This window comes from Neolamprologus multifasciatus, chromosome 11, assembly GCF_963576455.1.
Source record: "Neolamprologus multifasciatus chromosome 11, fNeoMul1.2, whole genome shotgun sequence".
In the NCBI taxonomy this organism is placed as follows: Eukaryota; Metazoa; Chordata; class Actinopteri; order Cichliformes; family Cichlidae; genus Neolamprologus; species Neolamprologus multifasciatus.
The window spans coordinates 33,353,215-33,372,703 of NC_140449.1; the positions used below are offsets into that span (position 1 = coordinate 33,353,215).

Below are 19,489 nucleotides of genomic sequence, written 5' to 3' on the forward strand. Positions count from 1 at the left end.
TTACTGCAGCCAGTGGACTAAAGATACAAAGTAGGATTGTATTGATTAGATCACCTGTGTAGATTGGTTCATTGTCACTGGCATCTCATATAACTTCTTAAGGCAGTATCAGAACGTATCGACATATCAGAGTAGTGTGCCACTAAATAAAATCAATAACCTTATTTGGAAAGACATCAACCCATCTTTCCTGCAGCTACAACAGAGCTTTTGCTATTTTTAAGACAAAAGACACTGAGTCTGATGAAGAAGCTTTTTCTTTTCTTTTTTGCAAATGGACTTGAACTGGTCCGCTAGTCCCCATAATTCACATGTCAGCAACATGCCTGTGCATGTACCCCTGAGCTGTAGTTCAGTGGGATTATTGATTTTTCTCCAATGACCAGCTTGCTAGCATATTTCCTTTTGTCCAGGGCAATAGGCACACTCAAATTTACTCTATTGATTTCTGAGATGTAACCCAATAGCAACTAAAACCATAAGTCTCTCCCTGAGAATGCAGCAGTTTAAAGTCCTAAATATTGTAATTGAATTGTGAAACAGTTTTTTTCTCTCTTCAGTGATAGTAAATTAGTTAAAAGTGCTTCATAAATGAATTAAGGGAAAATGAGAATTGACGCAGACCATGTCTGCTGCAGCCTAGCATTAGCTTGAGGCTGTTTCTGCAGTGCTTTGGCATTATACAAGCCCTTGGAAAGTGATGTGCCTACACTATTCCTATGATGCATCCATTTGCCCTTGAAGATGAGGTCAACGTAGTCGCAAAAGAAAGCATTGCCCGGCCTTATAGAAGGATATTGCAGTATAATGAGAGGATTTTGCATCGCTCTGCGCTGTTTGCTTTGTTGTGCATTTTCTTGTCCAAGACTATTGTCTGATAAGGCCATTCTGTTTTTTTAAGCCTTCTACTTATTATGTTGAGGAGACTGAAGCAGCACTTCCTATACACAAGCAGCAGAGCCATTGTGCTGCACCCTTCATACGAGGGCAACTTTGGAAGACCTAGGTGAAGATCTCGATTTTCCTCCATTCCTCAGCCAGGCAACGATCAGCCTCCTTCCCAGCTGTAGCTTTCTTATGTAATGAGCCAGTGTAGGCTGACTGAGCTCAGTCAGTAACCAGATTACAGCACTCCACAGATTCAGACAGCTGAAGGACAGCCATCTCACCACACCTTTGTTTTTCTCTCTGCTGGCTTCCTTCAGCAGCATGGTTGGTGTTTACTGTGATTGATTGTTCACAGCGTATCCACCCTGTTTCTGAAGCACTTAAAAACTGGCTTCGACTCACTGAGAAGAAATCACAAGAAGGACAGTATTAAGGACGGTATGCTATGCCTACGCCTTGCAGACACTTCAGAGATTACTGTGACTGACAAGTCAGACAACAAAAGAGTGATTGAGACTTGAGCACATGAAGTCACGTGGCTATACAAGTATTTCCTAAAGTATCTCTCTAAAGTCCCCTTGTTAGCTGCTAGGATAGCCTGAGTAGTATTGTGTTATTTAAGCTAATAAAGATCACTGACAGGGTTTTTCCTGGATATATCATTTTCTGGTGTCTCCCCAAAAAGGTTTTAGCCTTTTAATTGTAATTTAAAAACAAGAATACTTTTGTTGATCAAATAACCAGATGTAAAAGGAAAATTCCTAGTTTTCTAAGGCTACGTTCACACTGCAGGTCTTAATGCTCAATTCCGATTTTTTGATCAAATCCGATTTTTTTGTCTGCTCGTTCACACTACAGATAAAATGCGACAGCAAACGCGCTCTAGTGTGAACGCTCAAAGCGGCCCGCATGCGCAAAAGAAGACGTCACACACAACGCGCTCTGTTTAGACCCAGAGCAACAGTATCGTTTGACTGATGGCCTTAATATAAAGACTTCGGACTTCGTTTCCCAATTTTTGCTTTAAGTTATTTACATAATAATGAAAATAACCTAATAATGATCCTTATTGCTGTTTTAGAGGAGCGGTGCTTCAAAGGATAGTTGCAGATTTCTGTCAGAATCTGCAGATTATACAATACAAATAAAATGTTCACGTTTCTCCAACGTTGTCTTTCACCGGATGGCCAGGAAGCGTTCGGGATGTCTTATCGGGTGCTTCTCCGGCGCTGATAATTGGCGTCTGTCTTGTGTCAGTGACGTAAAAGACGGATTTAATGCGACTTGACCGTTCACACAGCAGTCGCTTTCTAAAACATCGGATATGTATTGGATTCAGTACCACATACGAAAGTGACCCAGGTCGGATTTGAAAATATCGGATTTGTGCCGTCACACTGTCACACCATGATCGGATATGGGTCGCATAGGGTCAAAAAAATCGGATTTGATGCGCTTTCGCCTGCAGTGTGAACGTAGCCTAAGTGTGTGACCAGTCATGCTTATATATTGAGTCAGGACTCAATCCAAAAAACAAAAATCCAGATTGATACCAGAGTTATCCACAGATACACTTCACTTGGATGAACCATGCAAGTATATTAACAACCAGGGAAGTATGTGGTTATGTGTTTTGTTTTTTTTGTTGTGTGTGTTTTTAGTTTGGTGTCTGTTAAACACCTATTCCTGGTCTTTCTTTCTTGTGGCTGTCTAGTCAGGTGTCTGATGATGTTGTCCTCTGTTCCATTAAGCTGCTTTCCCATAGAGGGAATCAATCAGTCCCATCAGCCAGTGTTTCTGACTGCTCTGGTGGTCTGCATATGAACCGGACAGAGAACTGGTTCATGTGCTGTTAACAATGGTGTTGTGTTTTTGTATTGCGAAGGGTGTTTTTCTGAGGTGCATCAGACCTAATTAGTCATTTCTGCACTTCTGCTGTATTGGCAGGTGTGTAGACCGAAGCAGATGGATCTGCAGTAATCTGGCCAGTTCATCAGTCTAGCTTTAGCTGCTAGTGCTCACTGCTCTGTCCAAAGACTGGAAGTTTTTTCTTTCTATCCCACCATCCCTCTGTGGTGGAGATGAAGCACTTAGTCACACTTGTCACTCCTGCTTCGACTCCCACCAGCCACATCGCCTCACCCTGTTTGTTTACCTTATGCCCTTTATCTCATTACTCATGTGGTTTTGCCAGGCGGAGAGGGTGTGTTTTGCATTTGCTGAGATCACAGGAAAGGTTTATGTGATTGAACAAAAATAGAACAGGCACATTTATAGACACTGTGTTTTATCACATACTGACCATTAGAGGGGAACAACTCGGCCATCCTCATCTGGTGAAGTCTCAACATTATTTAGGTAAAGTATACTATCCTCGTTCTTTGTGTGACAGCTTCTTTGTCTCTTAAATGTAGAGCAAAGCTTGAGTTTCACACAATCAATGAAACCCTGCAGAGGAAAAACACGAGGCAGTGAATCTCCCCCTTCACAGGGTTTCAGTGAGAAAGAAAAAGCACAACCTGTGATGCAAATGTAAATATCAGCATTACCAAAAGTCAAAACACAGAACCTGTTCTGCCTAAAGAAGTGGCTTCACTTAACTAATAACTCACTTATTTTTTGCCTTTAACTTAATCTCAGTGCTTTACTTTGCCCGTGTCCATTCGGGCAGGAGTGGAAAACATTAGTATTTGCATCTGTACTGTAATAATACATCAGCTGTTATTTATTTAGCTTTTTACAGACAAACAAATTAGATGAGGGATCACAGTTGTAGAGTAGAATTCCAGAAGCACGAGAATGAGACATAGTTTTATTGAATTCTGTCACAATTGGACAGAATTGTAATGTCGATTATTTAACATATTCATTTATTGCACTTAAAAAAGTGTCTTTCTTAAAGGTATTTTCTTAAACAGTCTTGAATGGCCTTGGGAAAGTTGCACACTTTTGCAAGTTGCATCATTGAGCTGAGGTCAAAAGCCAGCTTTGAGAATGATGCAAAGATATGTGTGCTAAGAAAAAACAAATCTTGTGAATGATGATTCAGACATCTGGAGCCAGATTAGCCAGTCATATGTAAAATCTCCTCGTTTTGTTGTAATGCTGCTTTTCCTTTCACATATCTATTTTATTCATACAGCATTTCTTTCCTACAGATGATCAATTCTCTGCATGTCTGTTAGTGTAGACAGTCAGACTGCTCTGTAGTTTCAGGCCAGAGGAAAACGTGGTTCATAACTTGTGGTTTGCAAACAATGTTGCTGAGCGAGTAATAAGAAGTGAAGGCTTTTGGAGAGTGCGAGATGGAAATTTACAGCAATGAGGGCAGCTCGATGTTTTTGTTTCAGTCGTTTTTGTTTGTCTTGCCATAATAGGACTCCACACCATCCCAGCTCTGCCACAGATCTGAGAGATTTTATGCTACATATATATTAAAAAAGTGCTTTTATCGGTTTGCTTTTTTCAGAAATCAGTTTTTAGGTGTGGCAAAGCTCAGCTTTGTTTTTATTTTGAAATTAGATTTCATTTACCCTGCATTCATGGTAAATTAGTACCAGTGAGGAATGTGGCAACCATTGTTTCTGGGTTGGGGAAATAAAGAGTAGTGAATAATTTAGCCTGCTGGAACTGGGGAACAAAAAGTGGACAGATGTTAGCTGAACAGCTGGAGGGGCATGGCGTTGAGTCTTAATATGTGCCTGATTTGTTAACTTTTTTGAAAGTATTATGCAGTTATTGAACATAAAAAACATGCCATTTAAGATTAATTTTAATGTTAATCTATAGGGCTGGGCCATATCATACCGTTCACGGTAATACCGGTATAACCTTAGGCAATTATAAGAAAATTAAATATCGCGGTAGAATTTGGGTAAAACGCGCATGCGCAGAGCCTTTGTTTTCATACGCACATGGCAGAAAAAGCACGGCGGCGACGGAGAATGAGAAGAGCGAAATAGTTGAATGAAACAAATGAACCAGAATTGGTTTGTGAAAAGGCTGCAACTTTAGTGATGTGGAGCTGGTTTGGCTTTCGTCCGTCAGATACACAACAAAGCACAATTTTAGGTAGAGCATGTAAGCGGGCCGTCGTTATTACAGTGTTTTTCTGAAAATACGTCGCTTTTAATTATACGTTGATTTCTGAAAAATCAAGACAGTGCCCCTTATGTATGAATTCTGGTTGTGCTTACTGACCTCGAACCGATTTTATGTGATGCACGGCGCTCAAAAATCAGTCAAAAAATGTTTTAGTACGACTTTGATAAGCTACGAAGCTGTATCGCTTGATTGATTGTCGGAGCATTACGGCTACCGTAGTCAGGAGCCTTGCGGAGTGATACGTACTGTGCTTCAACATAATATTACCGTATTATATTGCGTGTATAACCATTTAATAATAACCACAAGTTTTGTGGATATTATACATGGTTATGCTCAGGATGTGTCAGCCCATTTCCACTGGAAATGCCTTTTGGTTAAACTGTCAGCAAGGAATTCATGATAAATCGTGATAATGGTGATAAATATTTTTGGCCATATTGCCCTTCCCTATTAATCTATAATGAAAAACAAATCAATATATGAAAAAAGCATTAAGACCGTCAATATTCAGTAGGGAATTTTTTAGCCCCACCACACAGTGGCCACCACAGGTCCTCCTCCTCAAGAGAAGTTTATGGTTTCAGACTGTGATGAATTAAAGACGTAGGCAGCACTCAGGAAAACTACCTGGTAGTCACAGCAGGAGTAACGGAGTCAAAAGTATACCAGATGAGAAACAGTTTGAAAGCAAGACCTACTGATAAATTCTTCTACTGAAATATTTTGAGATCTTTTACACCAAGGGCCCCTTTTAGTCTTCTTGTTTGGAGCTGAAGTAAACAGTGAGTGAGGCCGAGCTTTTAGGGAAGGACAAAAACACAGAACTTGGAAGGAAAAGGCGAGTATCCAGCAGGACAGATCGAGTGGCAAATGTTTTCCTCTGGATTAAACATTCTTTGTGATAAAGACAATATTGAAGATAGATCAAGTGGATGGATACAAAATGTAATTAAATCCATAAAAAGCACGAAAAGATGATCATGCAAAATGACAAGATATAGATGCTAGAGCTGCAGTTCTCAGAGTTTTGCCAAAATTCATGCAAAAAACAAACAAACTCAACAACAATTTTATCCCAATTATTTTGTTATCATAATCATACGAAGCCAGCATTGATTTATTACCAATTTAATATTGTGACACCATACTACGTGTAATTTCACCATATAAAGTGGATAGTTTGGGGGTTTTTTGCTCACTTTCCACAGCCCTCGTGTGTTCAGTAAAACCATAAAAATGTGTCCTCCTTAAATACTGTAAGGAACACTTGCAGTCTCAATCCAAGCAACAAAGTGACCCCCTCAGCCCACCAACGGCTGGCGCAGTGGGCTGTGGTGACCTCTCCGCGTCCCTCCGTGATCCAGGCCGTTCTCCTGCCCTCAGCTCAGCACCCACGTGTTGTCAGCAGCTCCTGTTACGTAAGCGCTCCTGCCAGACAAAAGCTCAGCCATCCCTGATACAAATCACTGGCTGGCCCATGTTGGCAGCAGCGATAGTACTGCTCAGTAATCCACGCAGGGTCTCTCTTGTTGAGAATGTTTTTCCCTTGCTGCCAAATGGAAATTTAATTTTTGACCACGTAATAATAGATTTTGAGGGCATGAAATACGAGGTATTTGTTAGACGTCATGTTTTGTTGTTTTAAGCCCGCTATGACCTTAAAGGTGAACTCTGGCTTTGGCTGTCAAACTCTGTGGTGAAGTTTCACAGCGCGCGCCAACACCACAACAATTGATGAGCATTTGATGGATGCCATAAACTTATGGCCTCCCACACTTCCTCTTTCCCTTCAGGGTGTTCAGTGTCATAAACATTTTTATTGCGGTCTTAATGACTTTAAGTTCCGCTATAATTTAATCCTGTGTTATTACTTTAGTTTTATTGTACAGCACCATTAAAAAGTTTTACAGTTAAGAAGTAACTGTGATCGAAACGGTTGATTTATGAGTGACCTGATGCGCTCAGATCGGCACAGAATAAAAAATAAAATATGTGACTTTTATTAGAGTGTAATGCGAGAAGACTTGGAGGACACAGACTGTCATTTTTACCAACTTGATCCTGGAAAAAAGTGTTTTTGAAGGAGGTGCCATTTGATGGTTTTAGCTTTACACATCAGCAGCAGCGAGGTTTCTATTAGTGTGCGAGAACATTCTGTCCACAGCCCTCTGTTTATCACCCTTCCACTTTTTTTTATATTTAATGGCTCTGAGTACTTTTTGCCTGTGCTGGGAGACTATACATCACATAATGGTACAGGATTATAAGAAAACACAGATTTACATTGTAACTAGACGACCTCTGTCCTCTGCTAAAGCCGTCATAGTTGGTAAAACGTGTTGATGCTGCTGCTAAAGCCTTCACTGTTTAGCCAGCCAACTTAAGGTGCAGCCTGTACATCTACTATGCTGTGGTATTGTCACAACCTGGTGGCTTCCTGTTTATGTTTTAATCTGCTTTCTCCTATTTAAACACTTTCATTTCTTTAAGTATTACACCAGGGGGAAAAAAAAGAATTTGCCAGAAAGCTGCAATGATAATTTGAATAGTTCAGTTTTCTTGCAATGGGCCTCACTTCATTTACAGCATGTCCCTGTCAGTGTAGTAGTTATAGTAGTTATGCTATATCAAATTTTCTACTAATGCAATAAAATTGCCCTAATTTGTTTAGTTTTATAACAAAGGCTTGTTAGACAGTGACTCAAAAGCTGTCGCAGTGATTCCCAGAGTGTGGGTCGTGGCTTCTGGTCGGCCACGAATGTGCTGTTGGTCAGAATACAGTCTGATCTACGTTTCTGTATCAGTCCAAATGAGATCTCCGCCTGTTTCGTTACACTGCGTGCATGTGATCAGTAGATCTCACTTAACTGACAAACTGCAAGAATATTGGGAGGCCCTGCAGAGGAGACTGTCGAGCCGCTGACTTTGCAAAGAATGCTCTAGAAATACGGCGCTGCCAGAGAAAGTCTGTTTCTCCCCCGTGTACCTGCGTGCCTTTAATAATGATAAAGAAACCGAGGGAGGCAGGGAAAGCGAGAGAACGGTGGAGAGGTGTAACAAGAGTAAACTCGTGACTCATCAGGCACAGTGGAAAAGAGTTCACTGAGTCAGATGAAGCAGGAACACTAGGTGGTGGATGAGCCATGAGACTGATGGGAATAGATGACTGTAGGTATTTTATTTTGGGAGTCAGCAGTCACTATAATATATTATTTTGCTCATCAAACTACTGATTTACATGCATATAGAGTAACATTTAAAAAACAAACTATCTATAGTTACATTTTATTTCCTTTTTGAACCACATTGATCAGAAATAAGGGTGGATAATAAGGCTAGGCCATGACAGATCCCTGCTGGTAGTACGTACCTAAATCACTACTTCATTCCTCCTCATCATGCTGCTTATCAAAAAAATGGAACAGCATTATTCCCACTTCCTCTTAGGGGTAATTTTTCTTCTTCTGTTACACATATTCTAGATGATACTGAAATATAATTGAGTGTATTATGACTGTATTATAAGGATATATATAAAAGAGAAATTGTTTGCCAACTGTTTGGCAAAGGTGGATGAAAACCCTCTGAAGACACAGTAAAGTGGTTACCAGCTCCGTATTTTTAATGTTGGACTAATTCTTTTTTACCTCATAGTGGGCATTCGTGCAGCCCTTCAGTTAATTGTTTGTTTGAAACTAACTGTTGTAGCTCCCCCTTTTGGAAACAAGGTCTTGACAGCAGCTGGATGGAGCTTATGTCTTCACAGCCAAAGTTGTGTGGCTCAGATGACCATGTTGTGGATATCTACTCTCACTAATATCATACAGAGCCCAAGAAAAAACAAACACACAAAAAACCACAGTGAAGCATCCTGAGACCTGAGCTTTTGGTGCACCGGGTTTACGTAGCCACTCCTCAAACATTCACTAAGGGTGAAAGGGAAAGCATTAGAGATTTTTTTTTTTTCTCTATTTCGTCTCTCCAACTGAATATTATTGGTTAATTGATCACGTTGGCTACAGCACCAAAACAAAATAGAGGCCCGTTGGTTTGATTTGGTCCCAAATTACATCCGTCAGACCAGGGCTACTTTGATCCATAGTCTTTGTCTGCTGTGCATCGATTGCCCTCTATATCCTTTATGCCAACGGCCCATCGATCCTCACTCTGTCTTTATTTCAGTCCTGATGATGTTTCTGTATTGATTTTAATGCCAAACTGAAGCTTGCTCACTGTGGGTCCTTCGGCTCTGCCTTTGAAATTTGAAGACTAATTGATTTCAAATGAGTGAAAGGCACGACGTGTTTCCTCATACCAAACCACTCCCTCAGGCTGCACTTGGATGTGACACGTCTTCACTTCTTTTACCTCTTGCTTTGCCAGACATATAATTCCACATAGTTATTTCTTTGCTTTATCTTAAATTTATCTTAGTCTTTGCTTAATCTACACTCGACGTACAAGAGTAAATATAAAGTACAGATGTGGCTTCAGCTTGTTGGTTCCACAGATAGCATAAAAGATGGCAAATTACCAGTTGGTTAGTGAAGTCTGGTGAGACTTCAAGGTGTCTGTTTTTGTCACCATCCTGGTGTTTTGAAACTTCCTTTCTGACTCCTGATGACCATAATTTAAAAAAATGCCTTGGGAATTTTATTTAGTAATACCAGAAACTAGCAGTTCAGTAATTTAGTTCTTAAATGCATCGGGGAAAAATGTTTACTGAGGGCATATTAAAAAAAAAAAAATCCCCCCCCCCCAGTTCCAGGAAAGATGCATGTACAAGTTTTCCATTCCCATCTTTTCAATTTCTGGTTGAACAACACTTTCACAGCAACAGTTATGAATAATTTGGAAAGTCGCCATTCTTGTTTGTTGGTTAGTAGGGATTTTCTTGGTAAAAGCCATGACCTTTTCCAGTTAATGTTTTCAGAAATATTCATACAGGGTGTTGGTATTTCTGTGAACAAGGTTTCCCATTATTTTCTTGACTGCTTGCTGACTGGTCATTGTGGAGCAATCATAGTCATAATCATTGGACTAAACGAGTGGTATGACGTTTTATATGTAGGCGAAGATGCTGAAATGCTGTTTGCATCAACAACAATATTCTTTGCATTTTACAGGAAATGAATAGCAGCTGACCCAGGGGCTGACAGTTACTACCAATCAAAACAAATCTTCTTTTTACATTAAATGGGAATAAAATTCTTTGAAGAAACTTTCAGTTAAGATGGTTTAAATGTGAATAAGATGAATCTTTCACATATTATTTGTTTTACACAACAGCTCAACTAAATTAAAAAGTTGGAATAAGAAGCTCTACATGCAGATCAACTCTTTGTCTAGTTTGACACGATTTACATTTGATTTCTTTCTTAATTGCAAACATACAGCAACCATGCTTTCTAGCAGATATAAGTGCAGCATGCAGGATGGATATATAGATATATCATAGGGGTGGGGGAAAAAAATCGATACTGTGTAGTATGGTGATATTTTGTTTGCTAATAATGTATCGATACAGGGACAGCAGAAATCGATATTTTGTTACAAAAAAGGTTTTTGTGCTCTGACTTCAGAGCATGTTGATCCTTTTTCAGAGCAAGAATCCTGACATTCCTTCACTGTCCAAATGTGTTTAACTTGTTTTTGGCAGCAATAAACATGACAGTTTACTTATTTTAATTTAAGACATGTTTTATTTTAATTAAGTTTAAAACTTTTTTATTTAATGTAAAATTATATTTTGTTTTAATTTACTTTCAAATTCTTCAGTTGCTGAAGGGGCTGCATAGTTTTCATAAACTGCATAGTTCAGAATAGCTATAATTGTACCAGATGGTTGATTCAGTTAAGTTGGACTAGACTGTAATACAAACCGTTCAGTTTGTCAACAATCAAACTGAAATGAGAGAAAGACTGAGTGTGAGACTTTGTTATTAGATAAAATGTATATTGATAAAGTTTACCTTTATGTACAGAATCTGAATATCGCAAAATATTTTTAAAAATTGCAATAATATCGTATCGTGCGTTAAGTATTGTGATAATATCGTATCGTGGGATGTATGGTGATTCCCACCTCTAATATATAAATTACAAAAAATATATAAATTATAAAAAGTACTATATTTTTTATAGATAAAGGTATCTTTTTTGATGGGCTAGTAAATATCTATAGGGCCAGTAAATTGCTCAATAGCAAAAATGCAGTCTTGGTGTATTGTAGATATGTTGCAGTTGCGCCGTAACAGAAAATGTTGAAGAACGTTAAACCAAAGTAAAATTTCCACCAAGCACACCAATCAGTTGTGTGACACTACATTCTCTCTTTAGACGAGATGCGGAGACACTTCCTCAAATAAATGTAGTTTAGTGGGAAACCATGTAGTAAATTATACTTGGTGCACACTCATTCACTCTTTCAGCAGGTCACATTTGCAGGTGTGATTGAAGCACTTGCCTCGATTCCAGATTTTACAGGAATCATGAGTCATGACTTTTAAATTTTTAACTTGTCAGCTTTAATTAAAGAGTCTTCATAAAAGCAGCTGAAACCACACAGTAAAGCTTCCCACATGACAAACATCACACCTCGCAGAGCTATTCGACTTGTCATTTGACTCCCGTTAGTTTGTGTGCAAGCAGTTAGTGAAACCTGTGCTCTTTGTGTGTCTCTGCTGTTTTCATGGGCGGGACAAGTGACTGCGAAAGGTGTCATGTTCAAAAACATCCAGGTCACAACAGGTTTATATTCAAAAAGGGGTTGAATAAGGTTATTATATCACCCGTTGCACTCTTCTCATTTCTTATAAGCTGATTAATGTGGATGTTTAAACTCTGATGGGTTTTTACCTGCAGCCTTAATCTTCTTTCCCCCTTTTTTTTTTTCAGCTGTGGCTGACAGACTAGCTGAAGGTAGAGGCCGACTCCACCTTATCCATTCACTTTGCTGCCCTGTCGGGGAGAGCAGAGTACAGTTTTTTTCTTTCTCTCTCTCTCTCTTTCTTTTTAATGCCTGGATGCAACCCGCCAACTTGTGAATTCATGATCACATGACCGTGGATATGGACGCAGTCCTGTCCGACTTTGTCCGTTCCACTGGAGCTGAACCGGGATTGGCCAGAGACCTGCTAGAGGGTGAGTTACTGAGGATGGTAGAATTTCATTACAGATATTAACAATATTGCAAAGCTATGACGTTTCCTTTCCCCTTCCTTAATGGATGTTAGTTCAGACTGAGCCTTAATTTAAAGTATAGTTTATTGTTTAAATTACGACTTGAACTTAAATATTAAGACTAAACAAGCAGCAGTGTTTTAATGACGTATTTCACGATGTATAAAATAGTTGGTAATAGATGGACCCAGGCATAAAGCTTGCTTTGCTTTATATTTATGCTTCTCATACTTGTGGTTTGATGTGATATTTATTAGCTTTTTGACTGCAAATAATTAGATTGAGATTAAATTAAGAAGAGCTTTCACAGTAGTACGGTGATTAGTGCTTGGTTTGAATCTTCTAACCTGTTGGGAGTTTCCTGTGTGGAGTTTACATGTTTCTTCTGGCCCTGTGCAGATTTCTCTGTGGGTTTTCCAGCTTCCTCCCACAGTTCAAATAAATCCTTTTTTTCAAGTTGATTGGTGGTTCTAAATTGGCCAAGGATGTGACATAAACAAAGTGTGTGATGTTTATGGAATAAAGAAGTGTATGAATGCGGTTAACTGTGGTCGAAGGTTCCTGGAGTTGTAAGGCTAAAAAAGCCTATTTCTGTTTCCTCCACCTGAGTTCACGCTCTCTGTCTCAGCACAGCTTTGTTGCATCACCAGCGTTGCGTTCCAGCTGTGTTTTCCACATCATCATTTTCCACATTCCTTCAATGTGAAAATACAGATGTAAAGCGAAAACTTATCAGATCTGTTTGTCTTTACACTTTCATCCCTTCTATTTTTAATCTATTCATTTAATTTCTGCTTCAAGTGAACTTAAAAAAAGCAGAAGTGGGGATGTAGTTATAGAAAGTTAGCTGGAGATGATGTTCCAGGCAGTGGACTCAGTAAGCTTTTGGCTTTTTACTGTTAATTATGCTATCAAAGTCTAATAGAACGAAGGTATTACTAGTGTCAGCAGGGCTCCTGTTGCCTAGCAGCAGCACAAGTTGCAGATAAGAATATGGGTTAAAATGTAATGCATTGCAGCAACATCAGCAAGACAGCGAGCTGAGGCGTTTATCCAATAAAGGGAATGTGTCAGCGGCCTTTGGGTACAACACAAAGCCCGTGTTGCATTGACTTGTGGTAAATATTTAAACTGATGAGGAATCAGTCATTTGCTCGCCAAAAAGATTCAGGTAGTGTTGTTGGAGCAGTTAACTCAGACAGATGTTTCTGTCTCTCCCTTCCTCTCTCTTCGTAGGCAAGAACTGGGATTTCACTGCTGCCCTCAGTGACTTTGAGCAGCTGCGACAGGTGCATGCTGGGAACCTGTCGTATTCATTCACAGAAGAGCGAACGTATCTGCCCCCTGAAAAGGAGATGGCTCGGGTAGGACGGCCTATACTCCATCGCCAAGATGAGGTGGTGCAAGGTGAGGTTCTCAGGAAGTGAGTTAGTCCAAAGTTTCAGTTTGCAGTTTATTAGGTGCACCAACTTAATCTAAATGTTTTGACTACAACAAACATGCAGGGACTACATATCAGCTGATAAAGTGACAATTACAGAGGGTTTAAACCTCACAATATTTTTGTAATCTGGTGCTCGCAGTGGAGGCTTGAGGCTCGAGCGTGTGAGTTGGTGCAGTTTAGGAAGCCAGATTCCCAGATGAAGTTTAAACTTTCTGTATTACTTTTTCATGGTTAAGCACTGATATGTTATTTTTTCTTTCTTTTTCCTGAATAGCGACAGTGGTTTAGGAGTAGACTGCAGTAGTTTCAATATGAGTAAAAATGGTTGCAGAGCTGGGTTGATGTCACAGCTTCTGTGACGACCACGGTGTAACGCTGACAACAGCACCAAGTCATCGAGCAGTTTTCTGATAATAGGCCCTGTTGGTGTTTCAGCTGTGATATGCAAAATTCTGCGTTACAATTACATTGGATGTTTGTGCGAAAGTTTAGTTGAGCTGTCTCTTAGTTCAGGTGAGTCCACACTTTTTAAAATGCAGGCATGTCCCCCTGCAGCCAAAAATACTGGATCATTCCCGAAAGGTTACTAATGCACCGTTTCATTCCTTATCAAATAAAAATACTAGGAATTGTCCTACCGCTTAATATTCCAGTCTACCCTGAGACTAAACATAATAACTACAAATCATAATGTGCAAATATGCACTTCCTGCAACACCTTTTTTTCTCTCTCTCTGTAGCTACAGAGAAGCGTTTGTCGAGGGGTATTTCTCATGCTAGCTCCACCATCGTTTCTCTGGCCCGCTCTCACGTCTCGAGCACCGGCGGTAGCAGCAACGAGCCTCTTCTGGACACGCCCCTGTGCACTTTCCAACTGCCAGACCTCACTGTGTACCGGGACGACTTCAGGAGCTTCATTGAGAGGGACCTTATTGAGCAGTCCATGATGGTGGCCTTGGAGCATGCCGGTTCGTATAACTCTGTACCATACATGAGATTTTAGGCTTGACTTGGTTGCAGATAAAAGACAGTTCTTACCCCCCGCGTGCTTTTGAAGTGACACGAGTGTTGTATTGCCTACTCCTGCATTTATAAGACAACAGATGTACTGCTTCTGTTTTAAATATTTGGATTTAAAATCGCTGTTTTAAAGGACGTTTGTTGTGACTAGTTCATGTTAAATTACCAAAAAGGGTAAAATGCTATTTTGCAGTGGTAGCTTGGCCCCTTTGAAGAACTTGTGTTGTTGTTACTTTGACCTGCCACTCCCAAATGTAAATTTTGTATCCAGAGTGTGAGCTGGTGGTTTTGTGAAATATATTTTGAGACCTTTCTTGTTCGGTCCTTGCCTCTCTGTCTTCTGTCTTCTGTCTTCTCCTTGTCGTCACCTCGCTGGGCAGGCAGCATGGACAGCTAAGTTTGTGAATGCGATAATTCGAGAATGAGTCGATGTAGGAGCTTCAAATTTATACCACAGGTGTATCTACTAAACCTCTTTGACAAGTTCGAATCTCAGTGACCTAGACTTAAAGGTCAAAGGTCAAGATCCTGAACATTTGTAAATGTGATAACTTGAAACCAAGGTCTTCTAATATGCGTCTTCTAAGACGCTGAGCGGTAACACTGTCGCCAGTATTTTTTATTTTTTTTCCCCTTTCTCCAATGACTGCCCCACCACGAGTCTAGTTGTGCTCGAAGTTTATGTTAAAAGGTTCTTCATTCCCAACCTTGCCAACTGCTACTCAGAAGAGATAATCTGATTATCGAGTAGTGCCGGGCGATATGACGATATATATCGTGTGGACGATAGAAAAGTGTATTTCGTGCCATTTGTCTTCTATCGTTTCTAACCTAATTTTATAAATAATTATTATAAATTATCATTAACCCTTTAAAACCGGTCGGAGCACGCACACTCCGTTTTGCCTATCTATTTTTAAATCCCTGTAGAACTGGAACAACGTAAGCTAGCGCAATAATTTTTTTTGCGTATGAAACCGGAGGAGTTGTACTTACATCTTATGCCATTAGCTTGTCCTAGGTCAAGGTTTCCTTCCACATATAGCTTTGCAAAAATTGCATAAAAAGCATTTGCAGCAACAAAAACATAATATTCCAGAAACGCCGATCTGGGTTCGGGTCCCAATCAGCCAGGGTTTTGGGTTTCCTGAGGTCAGATGGCCCAGGATGTGAGTCACATCCTGGGCCATCTGACCTCAGGAAACCCGAAACCCTGGCTCATTGGGACCCACACCCAGTTTCACACCTTGGCTCAGGCGATTAGAGGACCATCAGGGGATTCTTTTGTCCCTCTGTGGGGGGAAACTCCCACTAGGTTTATATCTGGGACTCTCCACCATTTGACCTTAGAACTGAAGAAGCTTCTCGGATGAAGGTGAAACATCTTCAAGCAACGTAAAGAAGTCCAGACGCTTTTCTTTGCAAGCTCCTTTGACCGTGATATATATTGTTATCGTGATACCAAAAATAATTCATATCTTGATAAATATTTTTTCCATATCGTCCAGCACTATTATCAAGGTTCTTCTTCATCTAGTATTGTAGGACTTTTACCCAACAATGTGAAGTGGGTTGCGATTACTGTTGTTTTGAACTGGCACTGCATAAATAAAATTGAATCAAAATTTTGTGCTCACCTCGTGTGTGCAGCTAGGGCAGGAAAATAGACTGTTTTCAACATCATTATATTAAATTGTGACAGTAAACACATAACTCATTCAAACAGCTCTGACAGTTGTAGCAAAATCTGAATACCTGTAAAGGCAGAGGTGCTGTAATCACTAACTCATAATTGTAGGCTATGACTTTTGAAGGTGAATTGTTTCATTCCAAAATAAGACAAAATGACACACTGCTACGACTGCTGACACGAGAGGAAAACCTTCTCTGGAAGTCTTTTGACTTGAAAATCACATGTTGACACAAAGTCTTTTTGAGGACTTGCACAGCAGTTGTTTTGGATGAATACTTCACCATATTTGTCATGCAAACATGCGAGTTAAACATTTATTATTCACCTGCAGGGCGGCTGAACTGGTGGACAAAAGTGGTTTCAAACTGCCAGAGTCTGCTACCTCTGGCAACAAGCGGAGATGGAAATTGCCTGCTGCACGCAGCCTCGCTCGGTGAGTATCACGGGCCTTTCAAACAAGACCCCAATACAGTGCAGGTTCACACTCCATTAGCATTCATTAAGGGAACTCCAGTGTTAGCTTAAGCACTAATTGCATTTTACAATGTTGCCGTGCACTTTGCCTTTACAGCCCACTTAGGAGTCCTAGCTCAGAAAATTAATAATGCTCTAACTGTGCAGGCATTGTTCCAGACTTTTATAGTAGGTGTGAGTATAATATTCATGTGCTTAACTTGTTCTCATTAAAAGACAGTTAGACCCTTTAGCCATTGTAAGTTTGTAGTTTTTTTTTATTTGGCACATGACAATACAGAAAAAACCCTGAAACATCTGCACACCTATATGACAAAAGATTCTGTTGATGTGTGTTTAACAAGCTGATTTTGTTTCTATTGCAGGTATGTGGGGCTTTCACGACCGAGACTTGATGCTGCGGAAGTCCCTGTACGCGCTGATGGATCACGGGTTGGAGAGAGAGGCACTGAAGCGCAGGTGGAGGTGGCAGCAGACCCAGCAGAACAAAGAGGTCTGTCACAGAGGCTGCGCATTAGTCTTGACTATCTTTGTTATTCCCATGACTGTATTAGGGCGGTGCACAGAGAAGTTACTAGGCAAGTTGAGGCTTTTCACATGCCTTGCATGCCAGATAATTCAAGTCAGCCTGCATAACATTTGATATTTAACGAGTAGCATGCAGTTCCACCAGTGCTATACAGCCATTAAGGAGGATGTGTGTAAAGTAGAGATGAAACGGCAGAAGATGAAGGGGCAGCGCGAGTGCACAGAATAAGATAAACAAGGTGTAGTTTCAATTCTGAATCATTAGAATTTAGTTTTGTTTTTATTTAGTTTCCTCCACTACTACTACATTTTTAACTGTAAATACTTTAGCTATGGATAAGACTGTCTTCCTCACTGAAGTTTATTGAGTTTTGAAAATTCTGTTAACTTTGATTTACAATAATTAGTAAAACAAGATATGGGGTTGCACCAGGAAGGGCATCTGTGGTAAAACTGCCAAATCAAACATGAGTAAGCCTGTGGTGTGGGAGCAGCTGGAAGGAGTAAAACAGGTACTTTCAATAAATTGTCTTTTGGCCTTTTCATCAAAAGAAAACTTTTTTTTTTTTAATATATTTTTGTAAACCCCTTACCTTTCTGAATTCACTCTGTTTCTGGTTGTGTTATGTTTAGTTTAGTTATTTTTTTTTTTTGAAAATATTTTTATTGAAAAAAGAAAACAACAGTACTTGCAGTTACCGAAATACAATTAACCTTTCCGCATTTTCCTAAGTAAATATATATATATATATATATATATATATATATATATATATATATATATATATATATATATATATATATATATATATATATATATATATATATATATATATATATATATATATATGTATATATATATATATATATATATATATGTATATATATATATATATATATATATATATATGTGTATGTATGTATGTATATGTATGTATGTATATATATATATGGAAAAAAAACAAAACAACGCATTCTAAAACAAAGACACCCCCCCCCCCCCCCCCCAGTCCCACACAGATCAACACAACCATCAAACACATTAGAGGAATATAACAGTAACAGATGTACATTTAAACAGGCAATACCTCTAGACTAGCAAAATAAGAGATAAAGGGTTGCCACTTGTGAAAAAATTTGGCTGTGCAACCTCTCAACGTATATTTAATTTTTTCAAGTTTTAAAAAAAACGTGACATCTTTAAGCCACCGGGAAATAGTAGGATACTTAACAGACTTCCAATGCAACATTAATAGACGTCTGGCTAATAGGGATGTGAAGGCTATAATATCCTTTTGTGTGGAATCAAGTGTAAGTGAGCAAACAGGAATCCCAAATACAGCAATCAGAGGACAAGGACGAAGAGTTACCCCAAGAACAGGTGACATAATAGCAAAATACCCTGTCCAGAAACTTTGTAGCTCAGGACACAGAAAAAAACATGTGGCTAAGGTGACAAGGAGAACCATGGCATTTATCACATTTATTTTCCACTTCTGGATACAATTCAGAAAGTCTAGACTTAGAGAAATGCACCCTGTGTATGACCATAAATTGAATAAGTACAAGACGAGCACAGGAGGTGGAAGATCGTACCCTCGCTATTGCCTGTTCCCAAGACTGCTCATGTATTCGAATTCCTAGTTCTCCTTCCCATGTACACTAGTTTAGTTATTTAAGTTATTCTATGTTTTTTCAGTTAAATTATAATTAAAGTACAAAGAAATGGAAACTTGTAAATCTATTTTCCTGCATTTTTGACCAGTATTTAGGATTTATTATTTTATTTTTTAAATTTATTTTTAATTGTGCAGCAGTACTCTGGATTAAATTCAAACATTTTTAGCAGTGCTGTTGTATTTAGTGTCACTTGCAGGTTTACATATCAAACCAAATTTCCATGTAACTCATTATTGGTTAACTAACTTTTGAAAATTGTTGTTTTTACCATGAAAAGTCACCTTTGTCCTTTTTTTGCAGCCATAGCAACATGACTGATGGCTGTATCAAATGCAAACATTGATTTTGAGATAGTTTTATCACTCTGAAATGTAACTCTAAGCACAAGTATCTCCACCTTTTTTCTTATAACGCTTTTTCGCAATGTGGCAAAAACAGGATTTTAGAGCCTGTTTTACACAACACAACTTTTA

The 19,489-nt window shown here is 39.2% G+C and overlaps 1 protein-coding gene across 2 annotated transcripts in view; it reads left to right on the top strand.

The window, feature by feature from the left end:
- Positions 1 to 19,489, top strand: part of otud7b (OTU deubiquitinase 7B) — a 49,433-nt gene that overhangs the window by 14,387 nt on the left and 15,557 nt on the right. For both annotated transcript variants that reach the window (XM_085178278.1, XM_085178279.1), the window contains exons 2-6: positions 11,893 to 12,138; positions 13,414 to 13,584; positions 14,362 to 14,589; positions 16,666 to 16,767; positions 17,174 to 17,301. In XM_085178278.1, coding sequence (XP_085034404.1) covers positions 12,054 to 12,138; positions 13,414 to 13,584; positions 14,362 to 14,589; positions 16,666 to 16,767; positions 17,174 to 17,301 — 714 coding nt within the window. In that variant the 5' untranslated portion in view covers positions 11,893 to 12,053. The remainder of the gene's footprint in view (positions 1 to 11,892; positions 12,139 to 13,413; positions 13,585 to 14,361; positions 14,590 to 16,665; positions 16,768 to 17,173; positions 17,302 to 19,489) is intronic.